The sequence below is a fragment of the Ornithodoros turicata genome, chromosome 9 (assembly GCF_037126465.1).
Source record: "Ornithodoros turicata isolate Travis chromosome 9, ASM3712646v1, whole genome shotgun sequence".
NCBI classification, from domain to species: domain Eukaryota; kingdom Metazoa; phylum Arthropoda; class Arachnida; order Ixodida; family Argasidae; genus Ornithodoros; species Ornithodoros turicata.
In genome coordinates this window covers 44,786,123-44,806,250 of record NC_088209.1, presented here as the reverse complement: position 1 = coordinate 44,806,250, position 20,128 = coordinate 44,786,123, and the positions used below count along the sequence as shown (strand labels likewise).

At 46.3% G+C, this 20,128-nt stretch overlaps 1 protein-coding gene across 5 annotated transcripts in view; it reads right to left on the bottom strand.

The window, feature by feature from the left end:
- LOC135369087 (sushi, von Willebrand factor type A, EGF and pentraxin domain-containing protein 1-like) overlaps nt 1-20,128 on the bottom strand; it is a 189,071-nt gene that overhangs the window by 23,614 nt on the left and 145,329 nt on the right. For all 5 annotated transcript variants that reach the window (XM_064602745.1, XM_064602746.1, XM_064602747.1 and 2 more), the window contains 2 exons: nt 15,834-16,103; nt 493-666 (listed from right to left, as the gene is read on the bottom strand). In XM_064602745.1, the coding sequence (XP_064458815.1) occupies nt 493-666; nt 15,834-16,103 (444 nt within the window). The remainder of the gene's footprint in view (nt 1-492; nt 667-15,833; nt 16,104-20,128) is intronic.

Here is a 20,128-nt window from a genome sequence, read left to right as displayed (position 1 = left end):
AGCAGTGTCCTTAGCGTCCTCTAGCAAAAAGTTACATTGACTCGGTAGATCTCGGAATTCAATACAGAAAATGAAGTTTATTTCCAGTAGAATTTGATAAATCAAAAATCATTTGGTAACATCACTGATAAAATCAATCACAGGATAAAGTGCCCTACTGATGAATGTGGCTCATCGCATATTTTTCCATAGCGTGCTCTTTCTACTACTCTTTCAATATATTGTTGTTTCAATTGAATTGTTTGGAGATTTCTTTTTTCTTACATAGGAATTCTGAAACAGCTTGTATATGCAAATCATATATGCCATATAAAATAGTACAGCATGCAAAGAAGACATTATCCTTGACATTGCCACAAAATATTCCATAAAAATTTTCTTTGATTGGTTTGGAAGGATATCTGACATAAATTTGCTAAAAAGTGGCTTCTTGTCAATACACTCTAGGAATTCACGCAGTTTGTTAATTAGGGCAAGTAAAAAAAATGATACCTTCGACGTATTTCCGTGACGTGTGACTGATCTCCCACTTAGGCGTGCCATACTTCCGTAGCCACAAGCATTCCAGGTGAAGAATTGTTCCCGGGTAAACAATGAGCCTGCCGTCATTGCTTTGTGAGACGGGACCAAGTTGATGCCTGAAGAGGATTGTTGGGGGCTTCTCCACTGAAAGGCACAGTGCATTGAAGGGTTTCAGACATCATTGCATGGCTATTGTTTTTAAGAGGGACTACAGAGCAACCATTTTTCATGGTTTTTCATGGTGCTTAATCAATCCGAGATCAACTGGCAGTGCAAAGCAACCGTGGACTGTAGAGGGATGTGGATTGATGACGGCATGAATGAGTTAGTGACCGACTTCAAGGGGGACTGACTGGAAAGCCTGCCAGAAAATCGGCAGGGAATATCTCAAAGAGCACAGCTGGATTTCAAGCCACTGACCTTGGAACTCACCAAGTGGATACACTCTGCCGCAGGTCAGGAGAGAAGGCAATAGATGTCAATGACGTATTTGCATATTTTGAATGGAATGCCTACGTTCTTTCGAAACCAGGTTATTTGCACAGATAACACCCAAACACGACATCCAAGCATTTACAAGGTGAATTCTTGGTACACGACTACACGACATTTACATAAGAGGGTTACACGAAAGGGTGTGCCAGTATCAACAGCCAAAACAATTATCTCTCGGGTTTGTTTATACGACATGCTTGTTTATGATCAACTAGTTCGTAAAGGTGGTTTCAACAAACTGCTACTTGCACAGGCATCCTGGGCGCTTGTTGTCACTGGAGAGAGTTGTTCTCGTTGCTTTCGGGCTGATTTTGACACTTTGTGGGGTCAAGAGAAATATAATTTTTTCTCTCCTTTCTAATAAGAAAGTTCCTATACTATTAGGATTTTTTCATGTCGTCCATTGAAGCCCACAGAAACAAACGCCTTCAAGCCGTGAATGAAAATGTGAGGTGAGACTGTCCTTGCTAGTTCTAGTACGCTTTTCAAGTCGGTCAGCTGCTTGCACAGCTCCCAGGTTTCCACTGTCTGCTCTATTGTTCACAAAGGGATCTCGTCCCCTTCCATAAGGTGAGGCACACAACTCTGTGGACCCATGCCGGTGTACAAGTACCACGTCATGGCTCCTTTGTGAGTGGACACACACTTTGTCACTTGGTTTCCCACGACTCTACTTTCACTACTGCATAGAGACGAACTGTCGTAACATGTTGTCATCTATCTGTATGGTACTCATATTAATGTAGTTTCTATACTGCAATTTTAATTTGATGAGAATAAAGTCAGTTAGGCATTAGACGAACTGGGAGTCAAAACAATGCAATCTAAACTTGTTGCTATGATACTGATAATGGCACGGTAATGATTGCACCTAAATCTATTTGGAGGAGGAGTGAACGAGCTGCCGGGCATACGAAATGAGAGGAGCATACAGAAGGGACTTATGTACTCAAGAGGAGGGAGGGCGAGGGGTGCAAATGACAAGAAAAAGGAATAAAAGCAGCGCTTTACTTGCTCTTCATCGCAAGTGGGGGAAAATGAATCAAAGAAGGCAAGAGTGTCAAACAATCCGAGCTGCAATGAAGGTATCGCATGTGTCACATTTTGACCAAGGTTAAAAACCGAAAACAAGTATACCATTTAAGCCTCTTGGATGAACGGTGTTGTGATAATGAGGCGGGCCTCTTCCCGTTTGTGTACAGAAGCAGAGCAAAAACCAGAGCGAACAACAACCACGTGCATATCATCAATGATGTAATTGGGACTTGATAAATGCTGGGAGGCCGGGGTAATTCAGTGGTTGGTGATAGGAGTACTCGGATATAACTGTGCCAAACGGCGACGTTCACGAAAACGTTCGCGCAGCTTACGCTCAAGGCTGGTTCAGGGCCAGCTGTCAGTTGGCGACGCACTTCGCGACGTCGTGAGCGGCCGGCGGAAGCAGAGGCGCATTTCCGCCGCCCAGTCAAATTGCACGATCTTCATGTTCCCACCACTGTGGCCTTCCCCTGGTCCAAAGCAGACGAAAAATCAGGAGGCGTGGCCTCTCTCTGTGTCAACTTATTGGTCACCTACGTGTATCGTCTTCTGTGTCCGTGTCTCTCGGTCTTCTTCATGGACCTTATTGGTTGCCAGTATATCGTTCTCTGCAGCGCTCGCTAACGTCGTGAAAGAAGTTCGGCGCATGATTGTTCTTTTGGCTCGATGTCTCTCCAGGGGGGTCGAACTCGCTCAAAAAAGTGTGACTACACGGTAGCTGCCATCCGTTGGTCATGGAAGGCGTTGCCTTCCGTTGGCTGTTTCATTCCGCTAAACTTGACGTGCTAGTTTTCCTAAATTCGTCACTTGCTATATAAATTCGGCGTACTATGTGCGTATCCCATATGTATTCATTAAACGAATAAGCAGTGAATATTTTCCCACTACATCACTTGCTTGTGTGCAGTCGTTCGTTCGTCACGTTATTGTCACAAAGCCTGACAGACCAGAGCATGGAATGGCGGGTAGTTTTGTTTTTGCCATTTCCTGTTCCTGTTGGTTGGTAGAGCAGCATGATAATGGCGGTTTACTGTGTGTATTCACCTTTGGAATACTGTTGCCTTCGTAAATACATGCCTACATTCGTTAAGATGGGTAACGATTTATTGATTTCGCTCGCGGATGTAGTTCCGTAGCCGGGCTTATGGCTTTTTTAAACAAACGGAAGTAGACATCAAATAACAGATGATTTTACCAGAAAGATGAGAAAAATACGGATGAAATCAAACAAAAATCAACGTCGTATAACGTACCAAACATACAAAAATTAAGTTTTATCGCTCGTTTCTTCAAGGCAATCCGACTTCTTGGCTGAGGACCTTCTGACCTAACCTCTGAGGACCTTCTGCTCTCCCCCGTCGGCGGCTGACGTAGTCGCGCATTGCCGCCGCGCGGTGCTTCGCCGAGTGTCATCGAACTATGAACTCACTGGCGGCGGCTCGCGATGCGCGGTGGTGCGCCTCGCGTCGTTACGCCCCGCTCCGTCGGACTCTAAACCTGCCTTCAGTCTCACCGATGTGGAGCGTATCGGGGCAGGCCGAACAGAAAATAAAGTAAACCAACTTGGCAGTTTTACAAGTGTGATTGGGACCGTTACTTTTTCGGTTCTGGTTTAACCGGTTCAGCGGCAGTAATTTTGCTGCATGAAAGCGAGCTTACCGTGCACGGTTGTAAGAGAAGGTGTGAGATAACCGTTTCGGGTGAAAAAACATTTCGGGAAGGCAGGTGAAAACACAAGACAAGTAATAAGTTATTATTTATCTGATATTTTAGTGTATTGTACGCTCGTGTTCGACTGGTGAAAACGAAAAGCAAAGTGCTGGAAGCCTTTTGGCAGAACTCGGACAGGGCCCAATTTCGTTCCGGTAAAAAAACTGGCGCTACAGTCACGAACTTTTACTCGCATCGATACCATCGTACAATAAATAAATAAATAAACAAAAAGCACGGTTGGTCGGTAGTACAATTATTTCAGCCCTGTCGGTTTCTTACGCCCTATCAGGTAGACTGCAGCTGCAGCGGTCAAACAAACCGACAGGGGTCATGCCACTGGCTTGCGTGGCTGGTCTCCTCGGCAACCGATATGTCTGTCATCGGCGACGGGCTCCGGATTCCGGGAATCCTCCGCGGACGCAATACTCGTTTGATCTCACACGGAAACGAGACGAGGCACTGGTTGACTCGAAATAATGACCGTGGTGAGTATGGAACAGTGATCCCTGCGTCTTTCCTTATTTACGGCCATCGTGACATATGTGGGGAAACGTACAGCACGTGTTCCGGCTCAACCACACGTATATGTATAGTATAATATATTGTGAGACTGAATGAGATGCAGACGCATCGCTATCGTTGAGTGGTGGACTGTAGCCCGCGGCGCGAGATTCGATCGCTTTTGCTGGTCAGCATCCCTGGCGATCTGACCTACCGAATAAAGCTCTCACAGTTTGGTGGAGGTGCGCCTGATCTTCGCCTTTACTCCTAATCTTCTACCCTGAAGCTTGGCTCCGGCAGGATACTGCCTACAATGTCGCCACCGCCTTCCGCAGTCGGTGACCACGCGACACCTTCGGGCGACTCTGCTGGGCCTTCATCACCGCTCCTCAGGCCCCGGGACCCACCGTCCTTCTCGGGAACTGACTCTCTCGATATCGACGAATGGCTCAATACGTACGATCGGGTCAGTCGGCACAACAAGTGGGATGATGCCACAAAACTTAACGACGTCGTGTTTTACTTAACCGACTTAGCGAAGACGTGGTTTCTGAACCATGAAGCGGATTTTACCAGCTGGATGGCTTTTTCCGCTGGCATTCGCGAAAAAGCTTTCGCATCGAACGCAGGGTCCGGAAGAAACATGTACTTCGTACGTCGAGGATGTCATCTCGATTTGAGCCAAAATCGACACTAACATGCCCGAAGCTGATAAGATAAAGCATGTCATCAAGGGAGTGCACGAAGACGCCTTCCAACTCCTTGTCTCTAAGGCCCCAACCTCGATCTCCGACATTGTCACGCTGTGCCAGACGCTTCAGGATGCGCGCAACGCTCGTATAACCCTCCTACAAGCGTTGTCATCACTCAACAGCACCAACTTGTTCCCCCCCGGCACCCTGGACACTATCCGTACCATCATAAGGGATGTTGTACGCGAAGAGCTTGCGCGCGTTGGCTTCCCTAGCCTACACAGGAGTCGTACCAGGCAGACCCGGCACCAGTCAACCTTCACACGCTCGTGCGCGAGGAGCTCGCTCACACACTGCGCAGCGCCACAAGCCCTCAGGAACGTCGTGCGTGTGGCGCCACCGTTGTCAAGTGGCCAGGCTGAACCCGTGGCCTCCCTCACTCAGATGAACGCACGCATACCGACGTCACCGCCCGCCATTCTTCAGCCTCGCCCATACGAATTTCGTACATGCTTCTATTGTGGTATTCGTGGGCACATCGCGCGCTATTGTCGTAAGCGTCGTCGTGGTCAGCAAGCCTTCTACGTGTCACAGAGCGCTTTTCCTGCTGACTACGCCTGGCACAGTCCTGACAACAGTCCGTTCCCATCCTCACAGCGCGTGTGGGATGATTCTCGACGCTTCCCTGATCGTCCTCCTTACGGACGTGACTCGTCACCTTCACAGAGTCGCCGTTCAGCATCTCCATATCGCGGACGATCACCGCCGAGGCCTTCTGCTCGTGGTCGGTCGCCCACCCCTCCAGAAAACCAGTAGCCGCAGTCCGAGGAGGGCGGGCTGCGCTTGCGGCACCATCGCAACCACCTCCGTCTCTTCAGCACAACCTCGTCGACGTGTCCATTGAAGGTTGTGCTGTTGCCGCTTTGATTGACACCGGTGCCGCTACATCGGTCATCACTTCGGAATTAAGTGCTCGACTACGAAAAATCAATGGGGTAGGGTATCGCCTGTGGCGATGAACCTCCCCGCTCTCCAAAGCCAAAAATAAAGTTGTTGTTCACGACGCCCTACGATGGTCCCAGCTCGCGAAACGCCTCCAGAAGTCGTATTTCGCCCCTCGCCCGTTGCACAGCCCGCGTCACCATCTCAGACGTAACTTATCCGGTGGAGCTTCTCGTTTTGTCGTCGTTTTGCCATGATCTTATACTAGGTTGGGATTTTCTTCGTGACAACCTCGCCATTATCAACTGCGCCAGTGAATACCCAATAAAGCTATCACAATATTAGTATTATAATAATAATAAATAAATAAATATATTATTTCCACATTCTTGTGGTGGAGCCAGAGGCAAAAAAAGCTCCATAGGAGCTTGACAAAGGCCTCTGACACCTACAGCCTGGCAGCAATTTCATTACACTTGCAGATGTAAAAAACATGACAAAAATTTTCTCTGCGGCGGAAAAAAAAAAAGGCGGAAGTAGATTTTATTGAAGTTACAGACACTAGTTTATTACGTAGGGAGACGTTAAAAAGTAAAATGGACAAGGGGTCAACGTTTCGACACTGGCACTGTCTTCGTCAGGACAAAATATGCGCAGCCAAAGAGCTCCTGCTAATTTTTTTCCCCCTTATACATTTGACTGGCTTTACACTGGGCTTTCAGATGTGTCTTATGACACCCTGACGGGAGGCATAACGTGCCACGTGACCTTCTGACGCCATCCGCTCAAACGTTGCCTGCCTGCGTACTGCTGATGAGGCCCAAGAAGGCCGAAACAGCTGTCCAGTACTGGCATGGCGACGTTTGACTTACAAACATACGCTATACGTGCAGCCAAAGAGCTCCTGCTAATTTTTTTCCCCCTTATACATTTGACTGGCTTTGCACTGGGCTTTCAGATGTGTCTTATGACACCCTGACGGGAGGCATCACGTGCCACGTGACCTTCTGACACCATCCGCTCAAACGTTGCCTGCCTGCGTACTGCTCATGAGGCCCAAGAAGGCCGAAACAGCTGTCCAGTACTGGCATGGCGACGTTTGACTTACAAACATATATATATAATGCAGGAAAAAAGCCATTAAAGAAACAAATAAATGACACTAGACGTGTTTGAAATTCAAAGTTACAGATTAAGATGGCTTCTATGGCTGCGCGCAGAGTTCGTAGGCAGCAGAGTTAGTAGGCTGCACGCCATTAGTATCAGTATTAGTATTAGTATATGTTTATAAGTCCCAAACGTCGCCACACCAGCATTGGACAGCTGTTTCGGCCTTATTGGGCCTTCATCAGCAATGCGTAGGTGGGCTACGTTTGAGGGAGTGGCGTCGGAAGGTCACGTGGAACGTGATGTGCTCCCGTCAGGGTGAGTGACTCACCTCTGAAAGCCCAGTGCGAAGCCAGTAAAGTATTAAATGAAGAAAAATAGCATACGCTCTTTGGCTGCACGTTGAACATATGTTTATAAGTCCCAAACGTCGCCACACCAGCATTGGACAGCTGTTTCGGCCTTATTGGGCCTTCATCAGCAATGCGTAGGTGGGCGACGTTTGAGCGAGTGGCGTCGGAAGGTCACGTGGAACGTGATGTCCTCCCGTCAGGGTGAGTGACTCACCTCTGAAAGCCCAGTGCGAAGCCACTCGCTCAAACGTCGCCCACCTACGCATTGCTGATGAAGGCCCAATAAGGCCGAAACAGCTGTCCAACGCTGGTGTGGCGACGTTTGGGACTTATAAACATATGTTCAACGTGCAGCCAAAGAGCGTATGCTATTTTTCTTCATTTAATACTTTACTGGCTTCGCACTGGGCTTTCAGAGGTGAGTCACTCACCCTGACGGGAGGACATCACGTTCCACGTGACCTTCCGACGCCACTCCCTCAAACGTAGCCCACCTACGCATTGCTGATGAAGGCCCAATAAGGCCGAAACAGCTGTCCAATGCTGGTGTGGCGACGTTTGGGACTTATAAACATATGTTCAACGTGCAGCCAAAGAGCGTATGCTATTTTTCTTCATTTATATATATATATATATATATATATATAGAGAGAGAGAGAGAGAGAGTTGTGGAAGGAAAAAGACGCGGACAACAGATTTTAGGGAAGTTAGAAACACTAGTTCATTTAATTGTATATATACATATATATAGATAGGGGAGAAAAGACACCAGAGACTGAAGTAGGGAGTAGGGGTTGCTCTCTGCAGCGATCGGATGTGAAAATTCACATCCGATCGCTGCAGAGAGCAACGCGAATCGTACTTGATCTACAAATTCCAATATCTAATAAATGAGGATAAAGGAGTGCTATCAACTGTAAGAAGCATATCCGGATAACTTTTTTTCTGTATGTCCTCGGAGTGCCCGCTCCCTCTTTTTTCTTTACAGCTGGACACAATGACGCTAAGAACACCCCGGACAACAGGTTTTCAACCAGCGCGACCCCAGGAACTCCAAGGCTCTGACACGTAATCTCCCCGGCCGATGACCCAGGAACCTTCCGGAATCTTCCAGAACATGACTCACTGACGACTGGCTCGCAGTGGAATTGTACCAACTGTGACGACACTTTTGTAACCTTTTAAAAGACCTTGTACATAGATTTTCGTCTCAGTCCCGAAGAAGGCGGAGCTTCCGCCGAAACGTAGACTTCCCCAGACCCTTAGTTTAAATGCCAGCTTAATAAATAACTTCCCCTACTCCCTACTTCAGCCTCTGGTGTCTTTTCTCCCCTATCTATATATATATATATATATATATATATATATATATATAAAGAAGGGGGAAAAGCCATTAAAAAAATAGGTAAATGATGCTAGACGTGTTTGAAATTCAAACTTACAGTTAAGATGGCTTCTATGGCTGCACGTAGAGAAACAGATACTCATTGAACGATGCGACAGCACCAGAGGACACGTGTTTCGCCGTGTTTGCGGCTCGTCGGCCCTGGGTAGCTGCGCATCGTTCGGGATTGGCAAACCAGGGGTCACTCAGCTCGCTGAGTGCTGAGTGCGGCTCGCTGAGCCGCAAACACGGCGAAACACGTGTCCTCTGGTGCTGTCAAATCGTTCAATGAGTATATATATATATATATATATATATATATATATATATATATATATATGTTTGTAACTCAAACGTCGCCATGCAAGTACTGGACAGCTGTTTCGGACATATGATATACGTGCAGCCAAATAGCTCCGGCTATTTTTTTCATTATATATATATATATATATATATATATAGATACTCATTGAACGATATATATATATATATATAAAGTAAAAAAATAGCCGAACCTCTGTAGCTGCACGTTGAGCATATGTTTACAACTTGATCGTGCACTCCCAGCCAAGGACAGCTGTTTCGCTCTACTTGGAGCTCGTCAGCCTGGCGTAGGGAAGTGACACGATCTTGGGTCGGCACAACAGTGCGTCTCGGCGAGACGTCAATGTTCCACGGTGACGACGCCACCTGTGGAGGCCGCAGTGCAAGCCAGCAAGTACATATAAAAAGTAAAAAAATAGCCGAAGCTCTGTAGCTGCACGTTGAGCATATGTTTACAACTTGATCGTGCACTCCCAGCCAAGGGCAGCTGTTTCGCTCTACTTGGAGCTCGTCAGCCTGGCGTAGGGAAGTGACACGATCTTGGGTCGGCACAACAGTGCGTCTCGGCGAGACGTCAATGTTCCACGGTGACGACGCCACCTGTGGAGGCCGCAGTGCAAGCCAGCAAGTACATATAAAAAGTAAAAAAATAGCTGAAGCTCTGTAGCTGCACGTTGAGCATATGTTTACAACTTGATCGTGCACTCCCAGCCAAGGACAGCTGTTTCGCTCTACTTGGAGCTCGTCAGCCTGGCGTAGGGAAGTGACACGATCTTGGGTCGGCACAACAGTGCGTCTCGGCGAGACGTCAATGTTATATCAATAACATTATACAACAATATCAATACATATATCAACAAAATATGAGGCAGACAACGAAGATGTAGAAAGTAGAAAAAGGGGGAGTTATTTATTTACTAGTGGAAAGTTAAGGGGGAAGTCAACGTTGCGGCGGAGTCCTTCGGCGGAGAACGTTCGTCTGTCCTGACGAAGGCGGAGCTTCCGCCGCAACGTTGACTTCCCCCTTAACTTTCCACTAGTAAATAAATAACTCCCCCTTTTTCTACTTTCGACATCTTCGTTGTCTGCCTCATATTTTGTTAGTACCTATTTAATTTCGCGGTCGCCCGAACCCCTTTCTTCCAGTATAATACATATATCAATATATACATATATATATATATATTATATAATAGATATAATAATAGATATAATATATATATATATATATATGTAGATATATACTCATGGAACGATGCGACAGCACTAGAGGACACGTGTTTCGCCGTTTTTGCGGCTCCTCAGCTCTGGGTAGCTGCGCATCGTTCGGAATTGGCAAACCATGGGTTGCTCAGCGAGCGATATGTACCTGGGAGGGTGACTGAGCACTCCTCAATGCCACAGTGCAAGCCAGTGAATTATAATCAGCGGAAAAAAGCCATTAAAGAGACAAGTAAATGACACTAGACGTGTTTGAAATTCAAAATTACAAATTAAGATGGCTTCTATGGCTGCACGCAGAGAAACATACTCATGGAACGATGCGACAGCACCAGAGGACACGTGTTTCGCCGTTTTTGCGGCTCGTCAGCTCTGGGTAGCTGCGCATCGTTCGAAATTGGCAAACCAGGGGTTGCTCAGCGAGCGATATACACCTGGGAGGGTGACTGAGCACTCCTCAATGCCACAGTGTAAGCCAGTGAATTATAATCAGTATATATATATATATATATATATTCTTATTTTTTGGCCGTTCATTCGAGACATCAAATGTACCGGCTTGTTCGACGGTGGGTACAGAAATAACACTGTTCCGAAATAGATTCCCGATGACAAATCCATACCGAGATAACACGTTCCCGATATGCTCGTTTTTGAATAACACATCTCAGTTGAACATGAAATAAAAAGACGGTGCCAAATAACAGTTCAAAATAAACAGTGCCAAAGTAACACAGCACCGAAATGAGCTCCCGAAATCCTCGTGGGAAATAACACACTTCCCAAAATTTGGTTTCATAGTACGCTTTAAGTACCTCGTACTGTAATTACCTTACATTGCGTTAGCAGCCGGACAGTGTAGTCAATGCTGCTAATGATCTATACTGTGTTGAGAGTAAACGAACCTACAGAGAAACGCGTTCATTGTATTTCACAACGCAAATTATATAACAGAAAACTGCATACATTTGCTCAAGTACGATTAAAGGGTATGTGTTCCCGACTGTAGCTGATCTTCAAGGCTTGAAATGTTGGAATCTGTTCCGTCACACTTTTTTTTTTACGCTTTCGTTGCTCTGCTCTACTGCTTTTCAGCAGCATACTTTTGTCAGAGCAGTCATCTTGCAACCGCCTGTCCTGTACCTTTGGCACCACCACGTAACAGCACCTGACTTGTGTTATTCCGCAGAAATAGGTATTTGTACTCCTAAAGAAATAGGGCCTCTTTGTGTAGCGATAAACTCCATTACGGACGGGGCGAAGGCTACGACGGGTGTGAAGGGAATCAATTCGTTATGTAGGGTTTAACATGAGGATAGCTATGCGCTGTAGGCGTAGAATATGTGGAACCCCAGTTAACAGCAGCTGTGTGACAGTTATATCCCACACAGAGGCCCACAAAAACTTTAGTGTCCAACCAAGTTAGGAAGGTTACTTGTTACGGCTATTGATACCGTACATTGAACTGTAACGCCTGTGAAACCTGGACGGCGTGCTGTCAGTGTCATTCCCATACGAGGACAAAGAAAAAGAAAAAAAGCGGATGACACTTGTAGGAAACAAATCACTTGCTCTTCTACCGCAAAAATGACGTGCTATGTTATTTGACACAATCATTCGAGCAAAGATTTCACCGCTTGTTATGCCACTGCGTGCCATTTCGGCACGTTTATAGTGGCGCTACATAACGCTGTATGTTACTTAGGTCCACAACCATGTTCGATTTGAGATGGAACTAGCCAGTGATAATCTGCTTGTGCAGAACTGGCGGTCAGACCATTCCTAAATACGCTCTAGATCGTGAGATTGAGCGTATAAGCTCCACGAACGTTTTCGTGAACATCGCCGTTTGGCACAGTTACATTCTACTCCTGGTATCTGCAACCACCAAGTTACCCTCGCCTCCCAGCATCTCTCCAGCCCCAATCACGCCACTGATAACCTGCACGTGATTGCTCTTCGTTCTGGTGTTTCTTCTGCGGGAAGGGCCCCGCCATATCCATTATCGCCAGGGGCTGAAACCGGAACGGAACCGAAAACAGCTCGGAACCTAATTTTTTCCAAGAACCGTAACCTATGCAGAAAAATGTGATTTCGCTTACCGGTTTGTATCGGCTTAAGTATGAACGAACAACTTTGGATGTGATATTTGTATCGCTCTACAACTCTGATTAGTTGTGTAGGACGTGCTTCTGTTAAAGTAGAGCTCTTCGTCATGTGTTTTTCATTCAGAAGTTTTGTAGATACCATCTTATACGCTTAGACCCATAATCGGACGACATACGCATCGCATGACATGTGTTGCGTACGTGGCTTATGAGTTATGACTGCATTATTGTGATCATATAAGGTACCAAACATTGCACATTGTTTCCACGTCTGGTTGCTTGACCGCTAAACGCACGCAGTTTTTCTTGCTTTGTAGCTTGTTACAGCACGAGCGAAATGAACGTGCACTATAGAGACAGCAAACAAGTTATTTTACAGAGAATGTCGATACGGCAAAAGTGTGTCAAAGAAAGAGTTCACTTTTTCTTCAGCCTGGCAGATGCCACTGCACCCTTTCGGAGCGCAACATATAAATATGGTCATTTTTTGCCGGTTTGCACTTTGTAGCTGACTTTGCGATATCTACGCAGCCTGCAGGTACATCCTAGCGAAAACCGAAAAAAATACCGGTTAATGGTTTGGTTACTGGTAACCGCAAATATTAAAACGGCCAATCCCGTAACCGTAACCGCTTTCAGAGTTGAGCTGACACTGAACCGAACCAACCGAACTAATATTTGTTTCGGTTTCAGTACCTGATTGTCACAACACCGTTCATCCGAAAGGCTCAAACGATAGGGTTGTAGTTTTTAGTTTTTAACCTTAGTCAAAGCGTGCCACACCAACACCACCTAGACAGAGAAAACCTGCTTACTCGTCGCCCTGCCGCAACAAGTAAAGCACCAACCGCATCAGGCGTTTTGCGAGTGACAGCGACAAACAATGCTGGCAAAAAAACGCTCGAAGCTCACCGCACGCAGCGTTTCTACGGCGGATGGACGGCGTCTCATACGAATGTTTCTGTAATCTCTCAGGGAAACAAACTCCACGTAAATTGATAAACACTTTTGTTACAAGTGAAGAATCTCAAACACAGGTGCTTTTGAGTGATAACACGCTATAACGAACAAGATACTGCAACAAACGAAGCCATATTTGTTGTGAATCCCGGCCCCGCGATTCACAAAGCACCCCACTCCGTGTATTTAGACAAAGCTAACTCAGCATTCCGGTAGACATCGTTGCCAAGCTGTTAGACACTTCTCTTTGTGTTTTGTATGTTGGACGCTCACACAAGAATTACGTACTTAACATCGACAACAAACTTCTGTTCTTCTGCCGAACACCGTAGCCGAAAGGGACGAACAGGGGGGGGGGGGGGCAGAGCCGTATATTAAAAGGGAGTCTGGCCATTAATGGGTCATGCCTATACCTGAAGCTCCACCCACTTTTTCAGATTTCCGACCAATGAAGTCTTGAAATATGGGGCGCTATCAATCAGCCTATCCTCACTATTTGCCCCCCTATCCAACATGGGCAGCGCCATTTTGGGTGGCAAGTGGATTGGATGGGATTGAAATGGATACCTCTGCAAATACAATCTGCAAAAGTAGTGGATTGTTGGTGCAAATTTGATAAGCGCCGCCTAGAGAGCGTAAGGCACGTCGGGAATTGTCGTCTGCTTCCGTCGTTGTACCGCTGCCGGCAGAACCACCTGCTGGGACACATTCTGTTGTCGGTATGATTTTTAAACAAATCTACATGAATAGTTGGAATATAAGAGGCAAGGATGTTTATATCCATGAAATACAGCTGTTAAAAATAAGATTGTACAGCACAGCGCCGTTTTTGTTATGATTTCTTCGTGATCGCCGTGTTCACTAGGCCTAACACCGGCGACAAAACGTATTATTTTCAGTTGGATATCGATGGATGAGCATAAGTTGAAACTGATTTCCGAGAAATTAGGATGTACATTTGCAGCGTAAAATCAGGTTAGTCTGTGATTTTTTTTGTCACGAAATCCCCGCTTCACTGTGTTTGTTTTCGTCGCCATTTTGGGTGGCAGTATGGTGTTATGGCGACCCCCTTGGTAAAAAGCAAACCAATCAGAGGAGCGAAACTGTGATTGACAGGTCGAGCCTCATTTTGTGACTCCTCCCAATGGCCAGACTCCCTTTTAATATACGGCTCTGGGGGGGGGGGGGGGGTCGCCATCTATGGGGACTCCCGAAAACTGGCGCGACCGGATGGACCTATCCTGAGGCTAATCCCTGATTGGACACTTGCGCGCGTCCGCCCCGCCTCTTCCGTCGCCCAATCCTGAATTATCTATTCGCCTCGGACTTCGAGGGGAGCGTCGCGTTCGTATTGTTCGACGACGCCCTCCAGACGGCGCATCAGGACGCTGGAGAAACGCCTCATGCGGTTGGCGCTTAAGAGTAAGCCAATCAGTACCGTATTCTCAATGGCCGAAGCCAATCACGAACGTGCTTTCAGCGGTCGTAGCCGTGGAGACGAGCCACCGTCAGCCGCAAGAGCAAACACAGGAAGCTTATGTTTCGAACTCGCCACTGACTCCGACGTTCCTCCTCGCATGCGGTGTGGGAAAAGAACCCAATTTGTTTTCTCCAAGTACCTTGTCATTATTGCAGTTGTAAACATAGCAACGGTCTGATGTAACTTATTCGCTTATTCGTATAGCCAGATAGCACAATGCCCAGCTGACCAATCACTGTCGCCTGCGAATAGTGAACATCCCCATGTACAAAATGTGGAAACAAAATAAAGCCGTCTTATATTTTCCTACTGACTCATTTTCTGTAAAGCGTGTTGCGCTTTTACTATACAGACCAAAATTTGAGAAGTTAGATGCAATGATCTGCAAGTTCTGCGAATTCGCTGATCGGCGAATAACGGTAGCAGAAATATTCTTACTACGGTCTGCCTACGTAACGAAGGAGGGAGAGGAGGCATTAAGCAGGCCTTCGGCAGGGCCGGAGATAGAGGGGGCAGCCGGGGTATATGGAGCCCCGGGCCTCTTCAGAGGCCCGTCCGACCCAAGTCCCGACGGTTGTTAGCACCATGAGCCATGAGGAGGGGGCCAAGGCAGGTCTCATCCGAGGTTATCCCCGGGGCCCGTAATTTCTCTCGCCGGCCCTGGCCTGTTCTGTATCTAGGTGGCGTTGGCCACACATGCCGTCCCACGTGTTGTGTAGCCACCTGGTGGCTGGGCAGCATGCTTGGCACCCTTGCCCTATTGGACTCATTTGTTTCGATGAAGTGCAAGTGCTCGAAACGGCAACCAGTACGTTTATTCCCTTTTCTTATTTTCTATCCCTTAGTTGTGCTCCTCAAGCCCCCCTCCCCCCGGGTACTCAAGTTCCTTCTGTGTGCTCCTAAATGCATGTGCCAACAGATGCTAGTTATTAGAGAAAAAGTTTTCCAGCTTCCTAATCAAACTGTGATATCTTGTTAGAGAAGGCAACTTACGAGCATAGTCGTTCTCCTGAGAGAGACCAAAGCAGGAAGGCCGAAGCCCATCCCACTCTCCGTATACGCAGCGCCGGCGTATGCTGCCAATAAGGCTGTATTTTCCGATGTCCTTGCAGCGAAATACCAGCTCAGTGCCCGCTGGAAACTCCACATTATCCTGGTCGATACGTCTATCTCCTTGGAATGCTTCCAGATTCAATTCTGTATTGCGGAATGTACAAGATTTGTTGCGCCGCTCTTCTTTTGGGAGTCTCACTCGTTGTTCATCTGAAACATTACCAAGTAAAGGTAATAAAAAAGTGTCTCTCATGTTATAATAGTCTGTATGTGAACTGTTAACCTACTGGAACTGACATTCCCTCCTTTCTCATGGGTCTCAGTTAATAGAGCGAACTCATGGATTCAGCACCTTAGATGGGATGTGAAACCGTGATATTTTCTTGTGAAAACATTTATCATACAGCCAACATTACACAGGATGTTACGCCTCGCGTGTATTACAAACCTGCAGGGTTATTCTAGCAAACGTTACACATTTCGATCGTACTATAAAAATAGAAGACTGGGTTTGGCCCATCCAAAACTTTGTAGACTGATAGCCACTTGTCTGAAGCTTCATTCAATTTTTTCGTAAGTGCTATGGTCATGTAGAAAGAAAATCGAAAATTAAAAATCAAGCAGAATCTCGCCCCATGCATTTTCAATGGCCTATTCCACACAAACAGCGCCATTTTTTCTTGTGTTTGCTTCACATTTATATGACTTCACACAGGTGGCGCTGCCTACAACGATGTTGCATGCCGATTCCGATGTTATGCACCAATCCTCTTGGTCCAGTCTTATTCTGTATACTGGTGCCACCTGTGTGTGGTGCAATGAAAATGAAGCGCACACGAGAGAAAATGGCGACTTGTGGGTGAGACAGGTCATAGAAAATGCATAGAGTGAAATTTTTCTCGGTTTTTAATTTTTTTTCTACAGGACCATAATGTTCACAAAAAATTCCAACAAAACTTCAGACAAATGGCTACCAGTCTTCAAATTTTGAGGTTGAATAAATCACGTCTTTTATTTTTACGATGCAATCGAAATGTGTAACGTTTGCTAGACTAACCCTGTAGTTGTTTGAAAGTCATCAGGTCAACATCTATAGTAACGTGACTATGTTGCTCTGATCGTATGGAAGGGCATCTGCGGTGAGGGAGGAAGGGGGTGTTGTCAGTCAACAAATCACTCTCTCTTTATTTCACGCATACCCAATGTCGTTATTTTATGCATTTCTTTTCATTGTATATATTTACTTATTTACGTTTTCATACTACCTAACGCGCACGTCAAATACTTCGACCAGAACGTGCTCTGTTTAGTGCGTCATTATATTTGCAGCTAAAGGAAATTTCAACCTAAACTCGCTGAGCTTGCGATTCAATGTCATCATTATCGTCAGCGCCGCGATGACTGATCATTACACCAAGACAATTCGCGCACTGAGGCATACGCACAAATACACATATAGATAAATGATGGTGGGATAGATGATTCACCGCCGCTGTTGCGGTACACTGCTTCATTGCCTGATCAAGCAGTTGATGAGCAAGGCCTGCGCATGCGATCTATGCATTGACGAGATGATGTCCTGGTAGCCAACAGGTTTGCATGTTCCATGGCTAGAGTGTGGAAATGTGGTAGCTGGGAGAAGGCCAATAGAAAGTTGAAAGCTCTGTCGATGGTTAGCCCAATCATATTCCATTAGGTGTTCGTTGCAGTCAAAAGTGGGACAAAACCCCGTCCCACAATTGGCCCTGTGGGACAGCGGGACTTCTCTCGTCTAAATCTGGACGTCTGGTCACATTAATTTACAAGGAATATACTGAAATTGTTGGAGCTTACGCAGAAGTACACAAGTAGACGGAAAATAGACGTACGCGAGTCTGTATTTGGGCATACGGCATCAGCTCCAAAACATTGCAGCATGATCCCACACGTGAACTGTAGCAACAGAACAGAAATGGACCTGTGCTACTTGTTGTATACTCTCACCTATATAAAATTTCACAATGAAGTTCTGCACCTTGCCCCAGTCTGAGAGGAATTCTTCATGCTTTTGTAATATATCCTGGATGGTGCTTGTGCTGACTGTGCTAACATACACCATTTGATCATCGTTGATGTCCAAGATAGACCAAAAGCCAGGGGACATGTTTCTTTAATAGTATGAAGTAAACACTGGCTTGCATAACAAGTTGTAAAAAGAAAAAATCGTGAACGTTTCGACACCTATTCGGGCGTCATCATCAGCACAGGAAAATGAAACGGGGGCTTAAAACGGGAATCCTTTTATACCCTTGTAACAGACTGGTAAGGGCCCCTTGTGACTGTTAGAGGCATTTATCTCGCTATGAATGTGCCAAGATTCAAGGAATTTTCTCACCCCCATCTGTGTTCAAAGGTCAATGTTGTCGCGTTGTCAAAATTGAAAGAATGTCCTGTTCTTAACACGTGATCGACAAGTTCAGTGCGTTGATTCTTTGCTGATGGTTTTGTCAATAGTGCCTTGTGCTCCTTCATTCTGGTGACCTTCTTCCTCGCAGTTCTTCTTCCGCATCGTTGATGTGCAGAATATCCTGGTCTTGAGCGGTCTCTCTTCCTAGGAGTGGGGAATGGCTACCCTTGATTATCGTGAATGTTGTCGGTTGCTCAGTTTCCCCGTACGCAATCCTCTCTGTGAACTGCCCGGCCAGTGGTGTGGAGCCAAATATTTTTTCTTGTGGTATAGGCACTTCATGATTGTGGTGGAAGCCCCAACTTTCCTCCAGGGGGATATGTGTTTAATAGAAAAAAAGGAAATGTCAGCAAGGCTAGTGCCACTTGCTATTCCGACAAAAAAGGAAAGATAAAGAAAGTAACTGAAAAGGAGGAAGTTTCCTTCATTCTTTGTCGACGACTACACAGTCAACGATCGCGGCTTAGGAGTCCATGATGAAACTTACGGGCAGGCCATGAACTTTCAGTTCTCCCCTGTCTGCCTATGATGCTGCAGCTACCTGGAAGGCGGCGTCACAATCGGATTCCGAGCTGAATACCCCTTCTTCCACTTGCTTTGTTTGACCCCTCTCGCCCAAGCGGTTACATGTAAACGGTTTCGCTCCCGGAGTCGAAAGATGAGGTGGGCCAGTACGGGAGATTTCCTCTATTTGTACGTCCCGCGTTCGAAAAATCTCATTCGTTGTAGTAGAGTCTTTTTGGCGATGGGCTTCGCGTGCCCTCGCGATGGTCAACAGCTTGGTCAAACTTTATTCTGCCTCTTGCAGTAGCCGCTGTCTCAATTTTTTTGTCGCACTTCTCAATGATTTGGTTCCATATCATGTCCTCCTTCAGAGTCACAGGTCTCCACCAACGTTCGCACGCATGTCGTGAGTGCTCGACGCTTTCGTGTTCCAAAATGGTTGCCCTAACGAAACACCTGGCGTTCAGATGAGAGATATATGGGGCTGGTTGGTATATAGCTGGCATAAAGCGAAAAGGAACAAAGGACCGCGACGGAACGAGTCGCATCAACCTTTACTGTGCAATTGCACAGATAGAAATAGAATTGACAAACACACATATGGTAAACTAAAGTGCAAAGTTGGTTTGGTTGGTGTAACATTACTAATTTAGGCTGCTAAGGGGACGACGGACAAAAAAGGCGACATAGTAACACTATGGTAAACCGTCGCGGCAAACACGAAAAATTTTCCATGATAACGCGCCCCACTATGACCCAAACCAAATACGTCCGCCAATAAGATATTCATGTTTTTCCAATAATACAGCAGTTGGAGAGCCGATACATTGGTCCCTTTGCTTGTTTATGTGGGAGGTCCGTCCCGTTTCTGTCCATTGTTGCTTGTCGCTTTATGCTAGACATGACGTTTATACGGAATATTCTTACGAGGGACGAAGTATATCGCCAAGCATTCTTGTGCGTCTTTCGTCGTGTTTCCTTTGGTGTCCATTGTTTCGAAAATGTGTTGCACTTCGGGACCTGCAAGATGCAGTACGAGACCCCGCTTACGCATGTCGTCGATGAAGGCTCGATGTAGTACTGAAATTGGGTAATCCATCGTTGAGCTACGTTGCCGTAGTTGGCGTTGAACAGTCCGATGCCCGGAATATTTCCTGTTGGAACTTGTGTAGCCATCTCGTTCGTTATCAACTGTAGCCAATGTAGTTTGGATCCAACCTTTATTGCCTTTATTGGCCGCCCGCCGACAACTCCCAGAGTTAAGGAAACCCAAAAGAACCGCCAA